This window comes from Diceros bicornis, chromosome 39 (assembly GCF_020826845.1).
Source record: "Diceros bicornis minor isolate mBicDic1 chromosome 39, mDicBic1.mat.cur, whole genome shotgun sequence".
Taxonomy (NCBI): Eukaryota; Metazoa; Chordata; class Mammalia; order Perissodactyla; family Rhinocerotidae; genus Diceros; species Diceros bicornis.
Genome location: NC_080778.1, coordinates 4709670 through 4734091, shown reverse-complemented (window position 1 = coordinate 4734091; position 24422 = coordinate 4709670). Strand labels below are relative to the sequence as shown.

Here is a 24422-nt window from a genome sequence, read left to right as displayed (position 1 = left end):
TTTCTCCCTAACCTCCCAGCCCCAGGCAACCACTAATCTGCTTTCTGTCTTTATGGATTTGCCTATTCTGGACATTCTATAAATGGAATCAGACAATATGGGGAACTTTGTGACTGGCTTCTTTCCCTTAGCATCATGTTTTCAAGGATCATCTACGTTATAGCATGTATCAGTATTTCACTTCTTTCATTGGCGGACAATGTAACATTGTATAGATACACCACATTTCATTTATTCATCAGTTGATGGACATTTGGGTTTTTTCTACTTTCTCACTATTGTGAATGGGCCAGTGCTGCTGTGGACATTCACGTACAAATTTTCGTGCAGACACATGTTTTCATTTCTCTTAGTCATATACCTAGAAGCAGGATAGCTGGGTCACATGGTGACTGCGTCTTTAACCTTTCGAGCAGGTGCCAGAGCAGCTGTTCATTTAGACATTCAGATGATCCTGAATTAACCAATGTATAATTTAATTTTCTATTTCTATGGAACTACTGTTAAGTGAAGAGATTATTTTATTAAAAGTTGGGGATAGAATGCACGTGGATTGGAAGAATAAACATAGTTAAAATGTCTATATTACCTAAAGCAATCTACAGATTCAATGCAATCCCAATCAGAATCCCAATGACATTCTTCACAGAAATAGAAAAAAGAATACTAAAATTTATATGGGGCAACAAAAGACCCCGAATAGCTAAAGAAATCCTAAAAAAAAAAAGAACAAAGCAGGAGGCATCACAATCCCTGACTTCAAAATATACTACAAAGCAATAGTAATCAAAACAGCACGGTACTGGTACAAAAACAGACACACAGATCAATGGAACAGAATTGAAAGCCCAGAAGTAAAACCACACATATACGGACAGCTAATTTTTGACAAAGGTGCCAAGAACATGCAATGGAGAAAGGAAAGTCTCTTCAATAAATGGTGTTGGGAAAACTGGACAGCCACATGCAAAAGAATGAAAGTGGACCATCTGCTATCGCCATTCACAAAAATTAACTCAAAATGGATCAAAGACCTGAAGGTGAGACCTGAAACTATAAAACTCATAGAAGAAAATATAGGCAACACACTATTTGACATTGGTTTTAAAGGAATCTTTTCGGATGACATGCCTACCCAGACTAGGGAAACTAAAGAAAAAATAAACAAGTGGGACTTTATCAGATTAAAGAGCTTTTATAAGACAAATGAAACCAGAATAAAGATGAACAGACAACCAACCAGCTGGGAGAGAATATTAGCAAAACATACATCCGACAAGGGGTTGATCTCCATAATATATAAAGAACTCACACAACTGAACAACAAAAAAACAAACAACCCGATCGAAAAATGGGCAGAGGAAATGAACAGACACTTCCCCAAGGAAGATATACAGATGGCCAATAGGCACATGAAAAGATGCTCAACATCACTACTCATCAGGGAAATGCAAATCAAAACAACACTAAGATACCACCTCACGCCCGTTAGAATGGCTATAATCACCAAGACAAAAAACAACAAATGTTGGAGAGGATGTGGAAAAACAGGAACCCTCATACACAGCTGGTGGGAATGCAAATTGGTGCAGCCTCTATGGAAAACGGTATGGAGATTCCTCAAAGAATTAAAAATAGAGATGCCCTATGATCCAGCCATCCCACTACTGGGAATCTATCCAATGCACCTGAAATCAACAATCCAAAGAGGCTTATGCACCCCTATGTTCATTGCAGCATTATTCACCATAGCCAAGAAGTGGAAGCAACCTAAGTGTCCCTAGACTGACGATTGGATTAAGAAAATGTGGTATATATATACAATGGAATACTACTCAGCCATAAAAAAAGACAAAATGGTCCCATTTGCAACAACATGGATGGGCCTGGAGCGTATTATGTTAAGTGAAATAAGCCAGAAAGAGAAAGACAAACACTGTATGATCTCACTCATATGTGGAATATAAACCAACACATGGACAGAGAAAACTGTACTGTGGTTACCAGGGGCAGTGGGGGTGGGGGGGGTGGGCACAAGGGGTGAAGGGAGTCATATATATGGTGATGGACAAACAAAAATGTACAACCCAAAATTTCACAATGTTAGAAACCATTAAAACATCAATAAAAAAAAAAAAAGTTGGGGATAGAAAGTCAAAATCTGCTTTGTTTCCTGTACATTTGCCTATACATCTCTTTGTTTCTTATGTGTGTATATATATATATATTATTTTTTGCGAGTAAGATCAGCCCTGAGCTAACACCTGATGCCAATCCTCCTCTCTTTGCTGAGGAAGATTGGCCTTTGGCTAACATCCGTGCCCATCTTCCTCTACTTTATACGGGACGCCGCCACAGCATGGCTTGACAAGCAGTGCATCGGTGCCCACCTGGGATCCAAACTTGCAAACCCTCGGGCTGCCAAAGCAGAGCACGTGCACTTAAGAGCTACGCCACTGGGCCAGCCCCTCCTATATATTTTTAAAGAACAATTCTTTAAGATTACACTATTATGGAAATCTTGGAATATTTGGCCAAGTTCGACTAACAAACAGTTTTAGAAATATTGTTACAGCTATAATAAAAACGTTCACTATAAAGAGCATGGCTTAAATGACATTGCTATTGATAACACAATTAAAAACTCAACTGTCTGCTCATAAAGTGGAATGCCTATATCACAGAACCTGAAACTTTGGTGTACATAAGAACTACTGGGATAACTTTTAAAAAGTCAAATTCTATGCTCTGCCTCTAAGAGATTATGATTCAATCAAGGTCAGGAGTGGAGCCTGGGAATCGATGTTCAACAACTTTCCCCAAACACACAGAGGCGGTTCTAGAGCAGGCTCCAGCCTGGCAAAGCAGTCACTGCCGGCTGTGCTGACAACGTCAACCAGACTCCTGCCTTCTATTCGCTCACCCTTTTGGACTTGAGTCTCACTCGCCTCCCTGATCCTTCCTGAACAACCTCATTTGGAGGAGGACCTCTTCTTCCTTTGTATATATGAGATGTTTATGTCTGTACATACTTGGTCTATTCTTTTCTTGTCCTATATTGTTGGTTATACGTGGTTCAAAATATATATCTAATTTCCCCAGCTAGACAGTAAGTGACTTGAGCTCTGAGAAGGACATATTCTTTGCATGGCCCCCTGCATGTAGTTGCTGAGGATACTGTGTTATAAGACCTAAAAATATATGTGCTGCCTTGACATCTCTGAAGGAACCCTGAGTTCCTTTGCCCTTGACAGGTATGCCCCCCGATCCGCCATGACAGGCTCCCCACCCTGCTGGTTCTCCATAAACTGGACCAGCTGCACCCCACCTGGTCCTCAACCTAAGAGGCTTCAGTTCCCTGCCAGCCCACAGAATTATTCAAACAAGCCCATCACATCCTTTGCAGAACCAGGGGCCACCCCACCCTCCTGTTACTACAAAACCTGCCTCCCACAGCCCCTCTTGTTCACTCTGCTCCTGAGTGCAGCCCTGCGTGGCCTAGCATGGTGCATGTGCCCTCCTCCCCAGGGGGTGATGAGTATAAGTGACTAATGAGATCCATCGTCTCAGATGCCCAGTGCCGGGTGTCATGGGTTTGGCCATCTCACACTATTTAGGGCAAGGGATCCCTCCCTCACCAACAGGTGAATAGGAGGTGATCAGAGACGACATAGTGGGTGCTCAGTTCATATGTACTCTTGGCTAAATGACCGTGAACTTGGAATACAGATTTTATCTAACAGCTTTATTTTGACCACGTGTTTGGTGCATATACTTTACCTGACAGTAAGAGCACAGAGGACGGGGAATCTGGTGTTGGACTATATTTCTAAACCCAGTCACCAGAACAAAAGGGAAATAACGAAGCCATGAATCACATTTTGTTTAAAACTGAGCAATCCAGTCTGACTGATTATATTTATATTTAGACTGATCTGTCGTCTAAGTGAGCATGCATGGAAGGATGGTAGCTACGCAATCTGGCTTTTCCCTCTGAAGACTGTGGAAATTGTGCAGGGATATGCTAAATATTCAGGGAAATGTTTATACTGTGTATTATCAATTAGAGGGTTATGTGTCTGATATTCTCCTCTAGACATATCTTCAGAAATCATGCAACACTCAATAGAATGTACATTTCCTCTAATAACAAGCAGAGTATAAGCCACAGTTACAAGTCTCAAACACAGCCAGCCCTCTGGGAAATCCTCACCTTTTAAGGTCGCTTTCTTAAGAACTTTCATTGCATAGAGCTGCCCAGCGTCTGATCCCTTGACCTTTCTCACCAGGAACACCTGTGGAAGAGAATACACAAAAGCTGACATTGATAAGATGCTAAATTCATTTTCCTTATTTGATTTGACAAGGGGATACACCAGGAAGTTTAGAAAATTCCAATAAAATAAATATGCTGTAGGGAAATTTTACATTTAAAATTTTCTCCGACATCTAGGCTGCCAGGAAAAGTTGCATCTAATCAACTACAGCTCTGTGATGAACACCATGATGTGTTTGTGAGAAGAATTATTTGTTTTAGGTACCATTGACTTTCTATTAAACATTTTATATCAGAAGGAATACCACCCTCCTTTTTTTTTTAAAAAAAAGACCAGTTGTTTAGAAATACAAACAATATTCACAAGTTTTAAGGGAGGTCATTTGGTTTATTGTAAGTCCTCATCCTGAGAGTTATTGCCAATCGCACAGAACAGGCTCTAAACGATTCTCAAGATAAACTAGGTTCTCGTATTTTGAGCTTTCTTCACCCAAATTTTAGCTTCGAGCAGTGTAAGTTTAAACATAGAGTTATTTTCTCAATGGCTCTTAAATAGACTCATGTGGACACTTAACAACACTTTCTGAAACACTTTTTGAGGTGTATCATTGAGGATAACCAAAAAGAAAAGATAATTATTTGAGAGTTGCTGAGCTTAAAGTCATATTAATGACTTTTAAACAAAATTGGTAAACAAACAAACAAAAAACCAAAAAACAAACCTGGGATATCCTTTATAAAAGCAAAAACAAAAAACTTCCATGCAAATGAAAAAATAATAGTATTTGCGTTTCCTAACAATATTTCCCAATAGATGCAAAAATCGGCTGGCCTATTGGAGACCACACATGCAGATGGAGCTGCGTCCAGGAGACAGGTGTGGCCTGTGTGGTGCGCTTGGATCGGTAATGGTGGGTCACTCACTCCTTCCCAAACGCCTCCTCACCAAGCCTCATAAAACCAGGAAGACCTGCCAATATAGATACATCTGGGGATTCCAGCTCCGGGGGCCAGGCCCACTACACGTGGACTGAGTGGAAGGGGCTGCGGTTCCACTCGCCACAGACAGAGGTGCAGCAGGTGGATTTCCGTGCTCTTAGCTTCCCGTGCAGATGAGGAGAGAGGATGTGAAGACAGTGACCGAGGGCAGGAGCTCCTGGAGCACAGTGTCTGCTGGTGCAAACCGAACCTGCCTTCCCGACGGAGCCCGCGAGACGTCTGTTCTAGAGACAAGGGAGGGCGGACCTGGAAGGCACGGGGCCGCAGCACGTGAACTGGAGTTAAGGGTGAAAGCATGTCACTTCACGGTTGCACCATGTGCCCTTGAGACCATCCAGCTGCCTCCTGACCCAGGACTGCTCTCGCCAGCTCCTTCCTGACCGCTGTCACCACTCGAGTCACGGTTCCCTCCCCAGACGGGAGTATCCCGCATCAACGGAAACACCCCTCCCCTCTGCCCAGACACAAATGGGGGCAAAGGAAGATAGGGCGGCACCGTTTCATAGGACAGACGCTGCCTCCAGGAGTGAGGGTCCCAGCAAATCCTTATTTGCGATTAGAAACAGGTTTCCCTTTTCTCCTGGGTCTTGGACTTCACTGCTGCTGAGAATTAATACTTATCTTTGGGAGACGTGTGGCGTGTCTGTGTGTACAGGTGTGTCCCACGGGTTTTGCTTGTTAGCCAGATAAATAAGCTTGTGGTGCAGACTCCTGGGGAGGGACTCTAGGTCCTCTCCCTCACAGGCACAAGATGTGGGGCACAAGCTCTTCTGTAGTGGACAGGCCTCCTGTGGCCCCACCAGTTACTGCAGACTGAGGGTTTTGCCTGGGAAACGTCCTGCTGGGGATGAGCTTCCTGACAGGCAGGTAGAGCTGAGACAGCAGTAGCCAGAGGGGGACACAGAGAAAAACACTGGTGTTTGACTTCTGAGTCCTTTGAATCATGGGACGTCACATGCCATACAGTTTGTTTCCCATTTGTGCTTTAAGTCCTCTAATTTCTCCAGCCCTTCCGTGGGGCCTGATGTCAATGTGATGAGTAGCGTAGTGGGGAAGTGGGGTCAGCAGGAGAGTGTGGGCAGCCCTGTCCCTCCTGGGCTGGTGTGGGCAGGTGGGAGAAGGGGAGCGGCCAGGAATTCAGGTGACGAGTAGCAGCCGAATGAGCAGGTGTGAGAGGCTGGGGCCCTACCTCGGGGACGTGGGTCAGAGCGTCAGTTTCCCAGTACACAAGAAAGGAAGCTGCACCTTGAAAGGGATGGGGGCAAGGGACAGTTGTGTTTGTGGCTGCTGGCCAGTCACCCTGCATCAGGTGAGGAGAAGTGGGTGTGACCCTCCAGGCCAGAGCACTGAAGAGCTGATGCAAAACATTCCAGCTGCCACTTTCCCTGCCGTGGCGACTGAGGACGGCTGTGCAGGGCTGCATGGGCGAAGCAGCCTGGGTAACCCAGGCACCACAGGGAGAAGCTGTGGTGGATTGTTGCTTAAATCCACAGGCGCCTTTGGTTGGGGGACAGACTACGCTCCCCATTCTATTACAGTGAAACCCACTTATTAGCCCCAAGATGAGGCATTCTTATAATCAGAGAACTAGCAACAACAATAAACCCCCCTTTCATGGGAAACACTGAAGAAAAAGTAAGCAAAGTATAGGAAGGATTTGTGTTCAGATGGTCCAGGCTTTGCAATATCCAGAACCATCTTTTCTGTCTCCTTTTTCATTCCTTTCTCTGCCTCTTCCTCCCAGTGGACCCTCCCCAACAATACAAGGAGGGTCCATATGAATGCATGTATGAACATATATGGTAGTATATACTTGAATTCAAGAAATAGTGAAAACCCTAGTCCCCTTCAGTCTAGACTGGAAACTGAATTCACCTGGGCAGCCGCCAGTTAAGATTTAGTTTAAATGATGTCAAATTTTGCATAGATAGTTGCACATAAAACTTTTTCTCTATTGTATTTCAAGCTTTAAACACGAGATGATTGACAGTAATGGCTATTCACACTTATCTGTTTAAAAAAAAAGGAGTTCTACTTTTACTTTGGAAAAGAACAGGACAAAATCCCATCCTGTCAATATTTGTCAAGCTCCTGCTAGGCACCAGGTCCTGCAAGTTACCACGAGGACTGCAGCAGGAATGGCCGTGCTGGCAAGCAGAGCGCCCAACAGGAGATATAAAGCATCTTGAGAGAAACAACAAAATACAGTAAAAATCCATTTCAAAAGTGAATTTAATATGAGCGAAGAGACTGCTTCAGCAGCCCCAGGGAGAGCACGCAGGTACTGCTGCGTCTCGCATTTCTCTTTGCTCCTCTTCTGTCACCCTTATGTAATTTAGGAATACATTTTGACGTAGTGAAATAAGTTCCCAAACAACTCCGACGATTTCAGCAAATATAGTCCCTGAATCTTTAATAATCTAGTTGGCTTTTTATATGCTCCCTCATTTCATTTTTAGAACTGCTTCTTCAGCAGCTCAGCCTGCGATGCTGCACAGACGTGACATGAGAAGGCAGGTGGAGACAGATGCTATGTCATTCTAAATTGCCCCAGATCTTCAGGTGTCACCATCATCAGCAAAACCACTACCTGCTTCTCTTAGCAAGATTTTCAGCTCTCTCTCAGATCTGCATCATCGCAACTGGTCTGCAATGTCCTCCAACACGTGAGTCAACAGGATGGTGGTTATGCACTTTCAGGAGACTTTAGGGTAACAATGTCCCCCAAAAGGAAGACACTCAAAGACCCATTCTTACAATGCCACAAATTAAGTCATAGGAAAGCAAGGACATTTTTTTATTCTGGTTTGATCCCTTCTCAGAATGTGGAATCATAACACACAGACCATTCCCCAGGACATTTTAAAGGAAAGGTTTCCACATCGGCCCTGTTGGTTACCCACACAAGGGAGCACAGCAGCAAGTGAGCAGATGGGGAGCAGGGCAAAGGCACACCATCTCCAACTCTCCCGGCACCTCCCGCACCTCTCCTTCCTCTACACTCGCAAGGAACACCCGATCCGCATCACTCATTTCAACACTTGAATGCCCTTGGCCATAGTTTCCAAAGCGTTTCATTGCTTTCTCACTTCAGTGTTTAAATTGCTTTTCTGTGTGAGGATAAGGCTTGTGTCTCTTGTCCCCAGCACCACTGCTACCCGCTGCTGTCCAGACACAGCATCGAAATCATGATGGTTTGAACAAATTACTAATGATCAGAGATTCTCTATTATTCCCAGAAAATTGTTCCAGCAAACTGGTTTCTCGGCTCCCTCCGCTTTGCAGGACTGATCTTCAAGATGACAGTGCACGTCACTCTTTATGTGGTCCTGTACGGGGGATAAGCCCGAGGCTGCCAGCCTCAACTGTCCACGTAGGAGATGCTGCTCCAGGATTCATTCCTCTGGGGTTTAGTGTTGCTTTGTTCGAGGAACAGCCTTTTGGCTGCACAAGCAGAGAGTGGTGGCTGAGGAGAAGATTGGTCAAGGACTCAGGGACTAGTCTGGGGTCAGAAGCAGGCACTAGCTTGAAGGTCGAAGTGGTAGAGACTGCATTTCATTCATTTCTGTGTCTCCAGCATCAGCAGTCACTGAAGGGATGAAAGAAAGAACGGAAAACCCAGTGACAGGTGGATACGACCCTGGGGATGCTGGAGTCCAGATTGACACCACTTCTTTGCTCTTTGGAGCGGAGGCAGGAGGTGGAAATCTGTTTAACAGGAGCTTCCTGCAGGATGAAAACATTTAGTTTTGCCGGTCTTTCCCTTATAGACAGAATAAGGAAGATTACACGTGCACAGGACATACAGTTTTTATTAAGAGATGAGGGAGAAGATAGACGGGGTGTTAGAACACACGGCATCTCCCCCTCTCGTCATTAGTTTCACTTTTATAAAAAATTCATAACAAGCAGCCCTGTGTGGACAAATACAGTTTCTACTTGTGGCTCTCTAGCGCCTAATGTTGGCTCTGAGCCATTCCCAGGGGACTTCTGAGTGGAGCTTTCCAGAACAACGCCTCTGCTTTCCAGAGTCCTGCTGTGTTAATGCAGCACAAGGAGGCCCGAACTTCCCCTCCGAGGTCAGCGATGGCTCCGACTGGCTGACCCGGCCGACGCGCAGTGGCGGTTGAGTTGGTGCGTTAAGTAGTTGATGGAGGTTAAGCATCCGAAGGGGTTGCCACTGCTGCTTCCTTTTATTCCTCTTGCTCATTTTCACCTTCTGCACTTTACTTTTTTATCCCTCATGTAATAATAAAATGAGAAGTTGTGAGAAGGGCTAAGAAGGAAAAGCATGGAGTGTCTTGAAGACTATCGTTCTAAGCAGATTCTGCCAACACCATTATTTCACTTGTTTTCCAAAGAATGTTGTTTAAAAGCAAAATTGAAATTCAAAATTTGAAATTTGGAGGGAATTGGAAAAAGCCTTTTCTCCTTTCATTTTTAATCCCCCAGGTCTCTGAGGAGGACATTTTTAAGGGTAGCTTTTGTTCAGTGGAGTTTCTGAATGGACACCTGGAGCCTCAGATCTACGTTTCTGTTGAGCTCAGAAAGCATTTTCCCATCTCTGCTGTCACCAGACATCTTGAGTTGGGGGGGATCCCCAACAAAATAAGAGTCCCTTAGTAACGGAGCAAGTCCACCAATGCGCCTTGGGCCTGTCCATCAGGCACTTCCTCATCTTCACAAAGAGGATAATGCACTTGCATAATTGAATTTGTTCTCAAGGAAGAACATGAGGGCAGCGTCTTTGAAGGTAGAAAAAGAAACACCTTTGCTTGTCTGTATTTCCAAACCATGGTTCTTAGAGAAATAATGTGCTGTTCTCCTTTTTTCCAACATTTTTAATTAATGGCAAGACACTCCAGTACCACATAAATAGGCTCTGCCTCTCTGTTTTTCGTAAAGGCTATTTACACTGTGAGAGGGTGAATCTTCATTTTCCTACTTCCATAAATACCTTATGAACCGTATTAGCCATTTTTGTAGGCCACAAAAATTTAAATACTGGTAATTTCGTATGGTTCAAACCAATACGTTTGTATATACATTACTATAAACACACGTTCCTTATCATATTACCATGTAGACGAGAGAAAGAGAAAAGAAAAAGACATTCTAACTTATAAGAATGCCAAAAGATAAATTTTGCAAACAATCAAATTTACATGCTCTGTAAGAGATTTCCCAGAACATCATTAACGTACTATTAATCCTATATTAAATCAACAGGGACCACACTGCACCTTGGCACAAAGTCCTATGAAGAATGGAGAGATGTAGTGAATGTCCACATACTGTACAAAACCAGTTATTTTAAAGACCAGGACTTGGTTCTGCTTACCTTCTAGGAAAGGTTGGCTTCAAGGTTTATCTCAGGACCTTATGTTCTAGAAATCATGTTGTCAGAGTCTGTATATTCCTAACAGTTACACCAAGGATGTAGAGAAATGAGCAGTGCACTGGAATAACTCACATGTCGTCGTAACTGAAAAGATTTATTGATATCCTGTTGTATATAGATGTGGCCCTAAATGAAGAGCCAACTATTTATCATTTCCTGAGAGGAATTAGCTTTTATTATAATTTGAAGGTGAAAAAGAAAGGAAATAATTCTATGCACAGGCACGTCTTAGGCAACTGCTAGCTGGGATTCATGTCATATTTAAGCCATAGAATAATTATATAGTTTATGTTATCCCCATTTTATTGATGGGGAAACTGAGGCTTAAAGAGACAAAATCACTGCCCAATTGACATGGAGGGGAAGGAGAGGAGCTGGCCTGCAAGTCCCGCCTTCCTGACTCCTGAGTGACAGTCAGGGGGACCAGTCCTGAGGGGCGTCCGTTTTCTCCTTTTCTTTCTTTCTTGTTCTCTTACTATTTTTTCTTTCTTTTTGAAAAATACCTGTTGAGCATGTGCTTTCAAAGATGCATTGGCTGACGTTCAATAACCCTCCTCACCATGGTGATACATTAAGAGCCTCGGGAAGCCATTAGAGGCTATTAGAAGCTATTAGAGGGAAAGCGTGGCGGCGCTCTCAAGGGCGCAGGCATCAACGGAATCCTAGCCGTGCCAAGTGAGGCCACGGTCCTGACGTGCATTCCATCAACCCGGGACCCTGCAAAGGGAGGACTGCCTGGGGTGTCCTTCCGTCGGCGGCCGCACGGCCAGTTTCCTTTGTGTTCAGGGGGCCTCTTGACCGTCTCTCCGTCACCAGACACTCAAGTGCTTCCGCCTCGAGGTGGGGCTGTCCACAGTGGAATGAGGCTCACACAGCGGGAATCCAAGATCTGACTTACCTTCCCATAGGATCCTTGTCCTAAAACTTTCAACAGTTCAAACTGGGAAGGGTCGGCCTTTTCAAATCCTTCTTTCACATGATGACTGATGTCGATTTCCTTCACGATGCCTTCTTCCTACAAGACAGTGTAACACACAATAAAAATACAAACCAAGAGGTTCCTTTGAATTGATCACAGTTTCGTCCTACATTGAAGTTCTGACTAGTTGAGTATGTTACAGATTTTTAGGATTGGAGTTTAAAAGTTTTGACACCATTTAACTTTACTTAACTTGCTGATTTGTGTCAATTACCCTGTTTGCAGGCCATGGGAGCCTTCGTTTCTTTTCTTCATGGATTTTTGTCATTTGTTCTTACCAGTATCTCAAGGAAATCTAAAGGGATTGTCATTGAAATCCATGCTGCTTCTCAACAGTTTGGGCAAAAGTTAGGATAGGAATGAATATGGAAACTGTGGAACAAAATGATTCTCTGAGAATGTCTGTTTTAATGTCTACACTGCTATGTTCAGAAGGGTCAGAGATAGTTTCCATATGTGGATGTAGTTTGTGAAATGCAGATTTTTTCCCTCCTCCTCCTTTTTCTTATACTGTCCCTGATATTTTCTTTTGCCACAGCTAATGCAAAGAACGTTTCCTTGCCATCCTAGAGACTGTATTTCTGAGGAAGCAGTTGGATAAGATTTTCTGCCAGTCCAGAAGCAAGATTTCCCAGTAGGAAAAAAGCCCCTGATCTTTGAATGAAAACATTGACAGAAATCACCACAAATTTTCATCAGAGAGCTTCCTGCCTGCCCCTGCAGATGCATTACTTCACTTGCAAAGGGGAAGGCTATCCGCCCATCACCAGCAATCTGAAATTGAAAAACTGGAAAGGAGGTGTTTCTCCTGACATTAGAGCCCAGCTGTTCCTTGAATCTGTCTCTGCCCTTCTCTGAGATTCCCTTCCCACTCCGGCCATCCATCTGATCCTTCATCCTTTATTACAGTTTTGGCATTGGGCTGGGTACTGGAAAACATCAGAATGGGCTGGCTAAAAAGCTCATCCAAAAATAGCTACCAGGAATTGCGTGCATATTGTGTACTGGGCACTCAGGACTTTTCATACCTCATTTCTTTTACTCCTTAGAAAACTCTATGATGTGGAGATTTTATCCCGACTAAGGTTACACAGATAGACATGTTCGAGTTGAGTTTCCAATCAAGGACTACTTTAAAGCCACACACTTCCTCCTTCTATTTTAGTCTAAGAGCAAATATTTTCAAATGAAATCATAATAGCAATAATTTACACTACAGTGGTCTCTCTCTAAAATGTATGAGAAATTGGTTGCCCAAAAGTTACGCATTTTATTATCTTGTCTCCCTGTCACTAACATCGGACACCTTTGACAGTAGAGAAAGGTTGTACATGCTGTCAAACCTCACACAGCAGATCGGTGGGCTCTGAAGTGATCTTTTGCTTTTTTTATTCTGATGGTTAAAGGAAACACTTCAATGTCTACATCTTCAAGAATTACTTGCCATTTTTGTAAAAACAATGGTTTTTCTATTTGTGAAAACAAACAATGAATATAGCCAAGATGGATTCTCTTTGGTCAGTTCATGAGGCTTATATGAGCTCAGTCAGAAGACAAAGAATTATGTCATTGCTTTGTAATTACTTCTTGAATAAATAAGTAAGAATGTTGGGGGCATAGGCCAACCAATGGGCATGATATTCAGATCATAATTTGGGAGTGGAGACCGCATTTGAAGACATTTCAGCTTCATACCTCAGGCTCTGTGGAGCAGAAGGACCCCGTTAGCTGCAGGAGACTGCAGCTTTTGTAGGGAAATCTCTATTTATAACAGGAAGAGAAAGAGGAAAAGGAGACCTCAGGGTTCATTGTGTCACCTGTGTTTTCCAGAACTGCATTTGGCATGGCTGCTGCAGACTCTGATTTCCCACTTAGAAAACAAGGCCAAAAGCTGAAGTTCAAAATAATTCTCCAAGACCCCAAAGAAACATAGATGCTATGTTTTTCTGCCATTGTCTTAGCAATTGAAGAAAGAAATGGAAGCTTATTTTCCTTTACATAAGAAGAAAATGCCCCTTTCCTGTTAAGGAAGCACTTCCCTGGCACTGGGCCCATTACCATCCTCTACCTACGGGACCGCACTGTGAGAGTCATTCAGAATCCCAACTTTCCTCCTAAAATAACTTCAATCATGCAGCTGTGTTCTTGCAACACCTATGTTATGAGAGATGTAATAATTCACCAAATCACATCTTCTGTGACATCATTTTGGTAACATGAACACATTAACGGTCACACTGCTGAATAGAAAGCAAAATTCAACAGTGTCCAAAGGCGTAGGGTGGGAGAGAGAATGTGGTGTCAATGAAATGGCCAAGGAGACAAGTGACAACAGGGGTGTGGACTATTAGCCTGGAGGTCTCTTCTCTGAGACCATTTCACAGCACATGTGTGCGTTTAAGATTTCTAGATCATTCCTACTCTTTAGTAGCTCTTTTTGGAGGATGGAGTCCTGCAGCTGTGGTAAATGAGGCCACTCAATCTGCCGGGACACCAGCAGGCCCCTCTCTGCCTCTGTGGACCCATCATCGCACAGGTTTGCCCAGCAGGCGGCCGGTGTTCTTACAGAGGGAGCCCACAGCATCCAGCATCTCACCCCTAGAACCTCGGGATTCCCACCAGTGGTTCCTGTGCCTGGTACTGACACCAGGGGCCAACTTGCTTTAACTATACTTAGTTAGTTGTCTTTTAGATTAGTTAGATAATGCATTACTAAAGCCCACCCAACAGATAACATCTCTGATGTTTGGGTCACCATGGTAACAGGTGGGGTGCTCAAGTTTTTCAGAAACTGAGAGTCAACTCCTTGCCTCTTTCAGGCCAGTTGAGACCACCAACTCATCAACTGGGCCTGCGCCGGTGACTGATAAATGATCCTTTGACGTCAGGAAGCTAAAAACTTCACCCTCAGACCCCCAGATCATGGGAACACTGCCATTTTATGAACATGCATCCTCTGAAGAGCCATGAAGCTGGACTACGCTTTTGCAGATCATCAGTTACCTCATTTCTCCTTACCTCCAATCATCTATCTCTACACTTCAGACCACCTTGCCCCCTGCCCCATAAATATCCCTGAGTCCCTATTTTTGGGAAGGCAGATCTGAGATAGATTCTCCCACCTCCTCGCTTGGCTGCCTTGTGATTAAATCCTTCTTCTTTGAAAACTTGTCATCGTCTCAGTGATTGGCATAATCACACGGGAGCAAAAGGAACCTGGTTTGGTAACAGTACGTCAATCTTCACGCCTTTCTAAGAACATCCGATCAGCATCCCAGGCTGCCTGCTCTTCCCCAGTCCACCTCACTCCCCTTCCATGCAGTATTTCACCTTCTTGAGTCATCGCCTTAACATTTCAAATCAAAGGTCTGGACGTGAATCTCTCCTGACATTTCCAGTTTCGTGTAGATTCTTGCTGTCAAAGTATTTAGGGCAAAGATACCCAAAGCACGTATCTACTTTCACCTCCGAAGATGGCATTGCAAACCTCACGTGTCTTCCCTGATCATATTGCAATGCAGTTACCTTCTCACTGAAAATCAATTACATCTTTAACAGCAAAGAATCTCAACTATCCCTAGAGAAAGGAACCAAGAGGGTAACCTTTTATTTATTTTATTTTTTAGTAATTTTATTTATTTATTTATTTTCCCCCAAAGCCCCAGTAGATAGTTGTATGTTATAGCTACACATCCTTCTAGTTGCTGTATGTGGGACACAGCCTCAACATGGCCGGAGAAGCGGTGTGTCGGTGAGCCCGGGATCCGAACCCGGGCAGCCGGCAGCGGAGCGCGCGCACTTAACCGCCAAGCCACGGGGCTGGCCCTAGAGGGTAACCTTTTCGATTTTAGAGTTCTGCATTCATAGTGACATTTTGGCTTGAACTTGCCTGGGGATACTTTGTTCTTCTCTGTCCCAAGAACTTAAAAAAAAAAAAAGGAAAGGAAAAAGGTGTAGAATCCAATGCTGACTATAGGGGCCTGTGTGCACAGAAAACACCCGGACGGAAGCAGGAGGGGAACATGCCCAGGCAGGCCTGCTTCTAACTGTTTCCAGATGGGACGGCCCTATTTTCTGAGTCATTTCATGATTATTAGGCAACTAGAACTAAAATATTATCCATGCCTCATTTTGAAATAAATGCCTTTTCTCTTTTATGGGGCAGGTCATTTTATCTAGAACTCTGTGGATTTTAACGCCATTCCCGTAGGAAAATAATGTCTGTTCCTACACCCTCTACATAGAGCACTAAATATTTGGTTTCCAGCATAACTCCTGTGAATGGGTATTTTTTAAAAATAACTTGAGAAATTTGGGGGAGAACCTGGTACCATGATCAGGTGCTTGCTCTACAAGCAAGGATTTCAAAAATGTCCTAATGTGAGAGCTAAAAACTAGAGAAATAAATTGTTTAAACAACATTACTGCATGACAAAATAATTTGTGACAATGAATTTTTTTAAATCCCCATTGAATTGTGTTTGAAATGCTGACCAATCGCAGAAATTCCGTGCAGGTATATCAGGAGCTGTCATGAGAGGCTGGTGGGTTGGAAAGACAGAGACAAAAGCCAGCCAGAGGAGGACACATCACGGCTGTCCCCTCTTCTCTGCACCAAAGTCATCTTTGTAGAATTCCCTTTGTTCTGAATCATCTGCTTTCCATGTCATTAAAAAGAGAATATTTATGAAAAATAAATGCAAGGTAAAAGTTGTGAAATATTAATGATGAAGACATAGAAAATAAAAATTGGGCAAGTGTTAGCTTTATCTCCAAAAAAGGGGAGACATCCTTCTAGAAATCACCAATTCACATGTAGGATATCAATTCCCAGGAAGATTATAGAATAAACGATTAAACAGGTGGTTTATGAAAATGTAGAAAAGAACAAAGAAATTTCCTAAACTCTGACTCGCTGCGAGCAAGTCCTGCCAAGCCAACCCCGTCCTACTTCTGACATGTTAGTACAGCAGCGACAGGTAAACCACACCCTGGTTTTCGGAGAGCTCTGATAGTCCCACAGAACCTCAGGTCAGCAAGACGCTGACATCTCAGTGTTTCATATCAGAGCACCATCAGTTACTCTTCCAGACACCAAAACGTGATGGGCCTGCCCAGACACAACATCTTGTTCCAGAGGCTCTCAATGTGGCCAGGGTCCCCGCTGCATCAGAACCACCGGAGAACGTGTTAAAAATGCAGATTCCAGGCCCTGGGCGAGGCCTGTTGAGTGTGGAATCTCTGGAAAGAGCGGGGTCCTAGCTCAGAACTTGGCTTCACGGAGCTTCCCACTGACACCAGCATTCCTTTCCCTCTCCTACTGGATGGTTCCCAGCTTACAAACAGGCTGGCGATACTCTTCTCAGTAAAAATGAAAACTTCATTGTCCCCCCACTGCCCCACCAGCCACCACCGTGTCCCCTTCCTGACACATCTCTCTAGAGGGATTTTCCATACTCACTCTCTCCAATCCCTCTTCTCTCCTGAACCCACTGCCATCAGCTTTCACCATTTCACCAAAACTGCTGTGGTCAGATCATCAAAACCTTCCTCGTTGCTAAGTCCAGTGGTCAGATCTCGGAGCTCCTGGCCCCGGGCATGATCCATCACTCCATCTTCCTCACTTGGACTCCAGGACGTCGTGCTCCCTGGTCCCCCAACCTGCCCATTCTTCTGTCTCCTCGGAGGGTTCTGTCCTTAACTCCCTTCTCCCAACGTCCCCTCCCACCAGAGCTCAGTCCCTGGCCTCTTCTTCCGTGTAATCACCCCCTTGGGACCTCATCCTGTCTGGCGCTTTACGTTACCATCTCAACACTGATGACTCCCAAATCTAGATCTGCAGGCAGGACCTCTCCCCAGAACTCCAGTCCTAGAGGCTCATCACAGACAACTGTCCTGAGTGTGTGTGTGCACGTGTGTGTGAGAGAGAGATCTGAAGGGGCCCAGGGACAGGGGCACCTCCTTGAGGTCTCAGCTGTATGCAGGGATGGGTAAGAGGTCTCCCTAGGGCAAGCCCTGGGATCTGTCGCTGGTCCCCCTGCCCTGTGAGGCTATGACTCCACCAACCTCAAGTTCACCTCAGTTCACTTTGTCAATTGCCCTCAGAGAAAGTCAGCTACAAGTGTCTTCTTCCTCTGGGTTCTTGCTCTAAAACAGGTTGTGGCCTCTGAATATTTCCCTAACTTCCCAACTCATGAATGCATTTAACTATTTTTAAAAAGATACTCTATCCAATACTTTTAATTGTTTTCAGCACAAAGGCTCGCTATACCTAGTGTACGGTATTGCCTACTACGTTTTGGGTCTTGTTACCAGTAAAGCTTTCTGCGCCAATAAACATATGCTGTGCACTACAAAAATCCCAGCGTAGGTGGTTTTTGCACATATTACTAATATAAAGTGAGAATGGCTCGACCTTTAAACCACAGACTCTAAGAACCAGAAGGAACCTACTTCTTTTAGACAGGTTGGGCGGTTTCTTCAAGGGACCCCAGGGGGGAGAGCCATAAGCAAATCTCCACCTCCTGACACCTGGATCCATGCTCCAGGCAACATCGCTTCCCTTCTGACCAGGCCTTAGGCAGTTCTTGAGAAGCAGCGGCCAATAAATTCCGTTGTTTTCTCTGCTCTTTAAATTGCCCTTCACGCAAATGTCTCAGCAAATGTGTTTGCTTTTACTGGTGTGAGCAAATGCGAAATGAAATTGTAGGACCAGCTGCACTTGTCCAATCAATTTCCCAGGAAACTACTTCTGCACAAACTTTCCCCTCCATCTCTAAAGGGCTCAATGTAAGCTGAGCCATTTAGGACAGTGGCACCACTCCCAAACAGAGTGGAAATCAAGCTGGTTCTATGGGCATTAGTGGAAATCTAGACAAAACAAGGATGGCTTTATTGCAGAAGAATAAATCCTCCACGAAATCATAGGAGTGAGGGAAGCAGGAAGGATAATGGATGGGAAAGAAAAAGGAAAATGCTGGATGAAATGTTGAGACAGGAGGTGGGAGCTCTGAAATTTCAGGAGCGTGATACACTACACCTGAGTAGAGGGGAGGAGACTTGTTGGGCTCTCCGAGATCTGTTTTCCACCCCTGGTAATTTTCAGTGCTTGAACTACAGATATATTTGACACGATGCTCAACCGGATGCAGCAGAATTCCCAGAGGGACCGAAGTGTGGCTAACATGCGGGGTACTCTTTTCTCATCCATCCTGGAATACTGTTTTTCCTTTTTCTTACCAAAGAAAGTGATTCAGCATACAGGGACAGTCACCACAGTAACTCACACACAGTGACAATCAGCAAAGAGTGGCCTTTAAATGAAAGCTCCACTCCTTCACTGTTTCTCTCTTTTTCACCCCATTGTCCTTTGTCCCCTCTAATTATTTTCCCTTCCATCCTTCTGGAAGCCTCTCTGTCTGCTGGTATTTTTATAAATCACAGTCTACGCAAATCGGACTCCCTGAAAGCTATGATTATAAATGGTGACTGACAGATGGAGCAGTATCTTTGCAGGGGCCTCCTTCACCCAGAAAAGACTTGCAAAGAGTGGAGGACGCAGGCGTCCTACAAACACACAGGCTGCAGGTTCCTGAGTTCTAATAACTCGTCATCCTTCGGGGTAAGGATTAATTCTTACATTAATTCTAATAAGTTCCGTCAAAGCTGAGCTCCCTGAGAAAGCAACATACCATGAAACACTAACTGTGAAGTGACAATGACAGGTGCAAGGCTCTGGTATCAATGTGGTGTTTTAGGTGTCGGCTCTAAATATGGCCCGTTGACCCTTTCCATCTCATCTCCAAAGTGACCTTTGATGATGTTCTTAATAAAGAGTCATTTCTAACCCGAGGGGATGAGAAAGTTGTTATCTATCGATGTGAATTTGTTGAGATGTTAAGAAGAATCTCCAAAGAATCTCGAAATTGGGAGTGGATGGAAAATGCACGCAGTTAGGTCCAGCCACAGAGAAGTTTCCTAACAGAACAAACAGCTTTATATGGGACAATCTCTGTGATGGGGCAGTGGGATGTGTGCCTAACAGGGGCTAACTAAATCTTTATCTTTAGCACACTTTAAAATAGTGCCGAGTAAAAACCCGCAGAAGGTGATATAATGATACGGGGCTGCACGCCTGGTGTGTACGAACAGGCAATGATCACACTTTTCTCTGTCCCTTCCTCATCTTTAGAACCTTTTCACTCTGCCTTTGAGGTATGTGTATGAAAGAGAGGATGCACCGAAAGATGACAGAAAACTGACAACACAGGCTTCAACATCCCAAATGAAAATCTTACATGATGATAACGCACATGATCAATATAATTAAAGAAGTTATAGTCACATCCCAGTGAGGTCTACTGGGACAAGCTTCATATTTTTTCCAGAAAATGGAAAATTGCGTTTATCTGAATATCATCTTCTCCAAGACTTATTTACATATTTCTGACTTGATATTTTAGTTTTTTTTCAAAATCAACATTTTAGTAAATACTTGATCAATTGAGACATTAATTCTCACGATTGCACATGGCAAGTTCTTGTTCCTTCTCTAATAAAAGGTGACAGACTCATGGCAGGACTACATAATTAGAGGCAGAAGACAAATCTGTGAGTGTCATTATGGAGGTTTTACTTATTTTTCTCATCAAAAGAGAAGTTGAGGTATGTAACCAAAGTTCTCCAGAACCATCAATAAGAATGTCTTTACACATTTGAGGCCAGTGGTCAGGTGGTAGATTCGAATTTTCAAAAGGGCAAAGAATATTCTTGAAGATAATGTGAAAAGTCAAAGTCAACATGGATTGTTTGTGTTTTCCTTGCTACACTGGGAAGATCATCACTGTAAATTTGTCCTTGGGAACATTTAAGTCAAAGGTACAATTTGTAATGAAAGTACACATTCTCTAGCACTCACTGGCAACTAGACTTAAAAAGTGATTCAACGGTGAATATCAAAGTATTGGGCAAAAACTATGGGCTGTATTAATTCAATCATTCAGACATCCATTGGAAGACACCTGACTCGGGTACCACAGACCAGCCTGATGCCTGCTCCTATCTAGAGAGCAGAAAAAGGAGCATGCACAGGAACACAGAGACCGAGCGTCTCTCAGCAACGCCTATGTGGAGAAAAGCCATTTGGATTCTGCGAGGAAAAAGACGCTTAATAGATTTTTTTAATGGCCCAACAAATACACAGCAATAACTATTAAAACTGATTGCTATGATTTGGGAAAGTCTTACCTGGGAATTCTGTCTTCATAGCTCTTCCTCTGAAAGTAGAGATGCAAAGTACCCCTCCCCGGAAGTGGTGCTGGCACCCCACTCAAATAGAAGGCGTATATTTGTGATCTGCATGAGGGCAGGCAAAGCAGAATCTGTAGGGTTCAGCTATGGATGAATTATTCAAATTGATAACATCTTGGCAAATGGGAATAATTTGCAAAAGGATCATAAAAGACCACTTGGGTGAGCAGAATGATGGTAGCATCATTTAACATATGGGAAAGTGTGCAGGATGAGGTCATGTTTTGGGGAAACCAATAATTGTGCCCTATAAAGAATTTTATATTATAATATAGAATAATCAGGGGTGCCAGCCTGTTGGCATAGCAGTTAAGTTTGCCTGTTCCTTTTCAGGGGCCCAGGGTTCACCAGTTCAGATCCTGGGCGAGGACCTACTCACCGCTCATCAAGCCAGGCTGAGGCAGCTTCCCACATAGTAGAGCTACAACTCTACAACTATGATACAACTATGTAACAACTATGATACAACTATGTACTGGGGCTTTGGGGAGAAAAAAGAGACAAGAGGAAGATTGGCAACAGATGTTAGCAGAGGGCCAATCTTCCTCAAAAAAAAAAAAAAAGAGTAATCAGCCATAGTGTAGGAAACAATCTAAAGAGCCACTGAGTCCATGTTTAGAAAAATAAATGCCACTATGAATAGAAAAGCATGCAGTCTTCCTGGGCAGACTGGTGGGCACTGAGCAGAAAGCATTCTTTTATTCCATACACAAATTCCATGGTCTACCAAGAAGCACACATGTTCATATCTTCTGACCCAAGGATCTCACTTCTTAGATTTGATCAAAAAAATCTGAATATGGAAAGCTGTTTGTTACAATGCTTTTTATAAGAGAGAAGAAATGGGAAACAATTTAAACGTCCAGCAAACACGGAAGAATTAAGTAAATGATGACACATCCACCAAATGAAATTTTACACAGGCATTAAAAGTGATTGTGCCATTTAGAATTGCTCCCAGAGCAATGAAATACTTACGGAAAAACTAACAAAACACATACAGTATCTGTGTACTGAAAATTACTGAACACTACTGAAAGAAATCGAAGAGCTAAATAAATGGAGAGACGTGTTCATAGATTGGAAGACAACATAGCAGAGTTTAATTCTCCAAAAACTGATCTGTAGGTATAACACAATTCCTATCAAAATCTGAGCAAGGCTTTTTGTAGATATAGACAAGCTTATTCTAAAATTTATATAGAAATGCAAAAGACGTAGAATAGCTAAAAACAACTTTGAAAAAGAATAACAAAATGGGAGGAATCACTCTATTGATGTTAAGGCTTACAACATAGCTGCAGTAATCAAGACAGTGTGGTACTGGTGGAAGGACAGGCACACAGACCAATGGAACAGAACAGAGGGCCCTGGAAGAGACTCAGTCAAATGTACCAACTGATCTTGGTAAGGATGAAACAGGAATTCAATGGAGGGAGGGGAGCCTTTTCAACAAACGGTGCTGGAGCATTGGACCTCCAAAGGCAAAAAAAAAGACATTTGACCTAAATCATACAACAATGAACTGAAAATGGATCACAGACTTAAATGTAAACATAAAACTTTTATGAGGAAAGCTTCAGGACCCAGGGCTAGGGGAAAAATTCTTAGACTTGACCCCAAAAGCATGATCCATAAAAGGAAAAATTGATAAACTGAACTTAATCAAAATTGAAAACCTTTGCTCTGCAAAGACTCTGCTAAGACGACGAAAAGAGAAGCTATAGAGTGGGATAAAATATTTGCAAATCACTCATCCTACAAAGGTCTTGTATCTACAACATATAAAGAATTCTCAAAACTCAACAGTAAAATAAAACAAATAATCCTATTAGAAAATGGGCAAAAGAAAGTCATTTCACAAAAAAAGATATACAGATGGCAAATAAGCACATGAAAATGGATTCACCACCATTAGCCATTAGAGAAATGCAAAACCACAGTAAGATATCATTACACACCTATTAAGGACTAAAATAAAAAAAATAGTGATAACATCAAATGCTGGCAGGGATGCAGAGAAACTGGATCTCTCATACATTGTCAGTGGGAATGGAATATGGTACAACCACCGGAAAACAGTCAGGTAGATTTTTCTAAAATGAAACACGCACTTACCATGCAATCCAGCAGTTGGATTCTTGGGCACTTAACCCAGAGAAATGAAGACTACGTTCACACAAAAACTTATACATGATAATTCACAGCAGCTTTATTCATAATACCCAAACTGGAAACAACCCAGACATCCTCCAACGGGTGAATGGTTAAGCAAACTGAGATCATCATCCCACAGCAATAAAGAGAAACAAAGTACGGATATACACAACTTGGATGAATCTCCAGAGATTATGCTGAGTAAAAAAAGCCAACCTCAAAAGATTATATTTATATGATTCCATTTGTGTAACATTCTTGAAATGACAAAATTATAGAGAAAAAGAACAGATTAGTGCTTGCCAGAGGTAATGGATGATGTGTGTACATGTCCATAAAAGAGTAGCAGGAGGGATCTTTGTGGAGATGGAACAATTCTGTGGTGTTTTTTTTTTTTTTTAGAAAGATTGGCCCTGAGCTAACATCTGTTGCCAATCTTCCTCCTTTTTTCCTCCCCGAAGTCCCAGTAGATAGTTGTATGTTATAGCTGTACATCCTTCTAGTTGCTCTATGTGGGACACCGCCTCAGCATGGCTTGATGAGCCGTGCGTATGTCCTGTTCCGGGATCCAAACCGGCAAACTCTCGGCCGCCGAAGTGGAGCACGCGCACCTAACCGCTACGCCACCAGGCTGTCCCCCAATTCTGTGTTTTGATTGTGGTGGTGGTTTCATGAACCTACACGTGATCAACTTGCAAAGACCTACACACACACACATTCACAAATGAGTTCATGTAAAACTGGTGAAATCTGAATAAACTCTGTTGATTACATCAAATGTCAAATTCCTAGTTTTAATACTGTACTATAGTTATGCAAGATATTACCAGTGGGCGGAATTGGGCAAAGGGCAGATAGGAGCTCTGTACTAGGCATTTCAGAATTAAAAAAAAAAATTTTAAATGATTTTGAAGTCTATTTGGCAACACTGAAAGAAGCTTGTTATAAGATTTTAAATTTAAAAAGGCAGTAAATAAATTTTATGTAATGATGATTACCATGACCTTTAAAAGATTTGTAGGAAAAATATTTATGGGAAACATATTAAGATATTAACAGTGATGGTATAAGAGGAATATAAATGATTAATTTTCCTTCCTTTGTTTTCTAAGTTTTTTACACAGAAATGTAAAAATGATCAAGAAGACCCAGGCTTCTATATAAGGAAATTTAATACAATAAATCACCTCACTAGCCATTTATGTGAGATGCCTATGTTCACCCGTTGCTTATTGTATCCAGCTACACTGAAATACAATGGAAAGTTTAGGCAAAATTAACTGTGAGTTTTGAAAAGCAAA

General features: G+C 42.9%; 1 protein-coding gene across 5 annotated transcripts in view; it reads right to left on the bottom strand.

Moving 5' to 3' along the window:
* RPS6KA2 (ribosomal protein S6 kinase A2) overlaps positions 1-24422 on the bottom strand; it is a 372902-nt gene that overhangs the window by 95659 nt on the left and 252821 nt on the right. For 4 of the 5 annotated variants that reach the window (XM_058534008.1, XM_058534010.1, XM_058534011.1 and 1 more), the window contains 2 exons: positions 11575-11691; positions 4214-4295 (listed from right to left, as the gene is read on the bottom strand). In XM_058534008.1, coding sequence (XP_058389991.1) covers positions 4214-4295; positions 11575-11691 — 199 coding nt within the window. The remainder of the gene's footprint in view (positions 1-4213; positions 4296-11574; positions 11692-24422) is intronic. The other variant, XM_058534012.1, reaches the window with a different exon arrangement.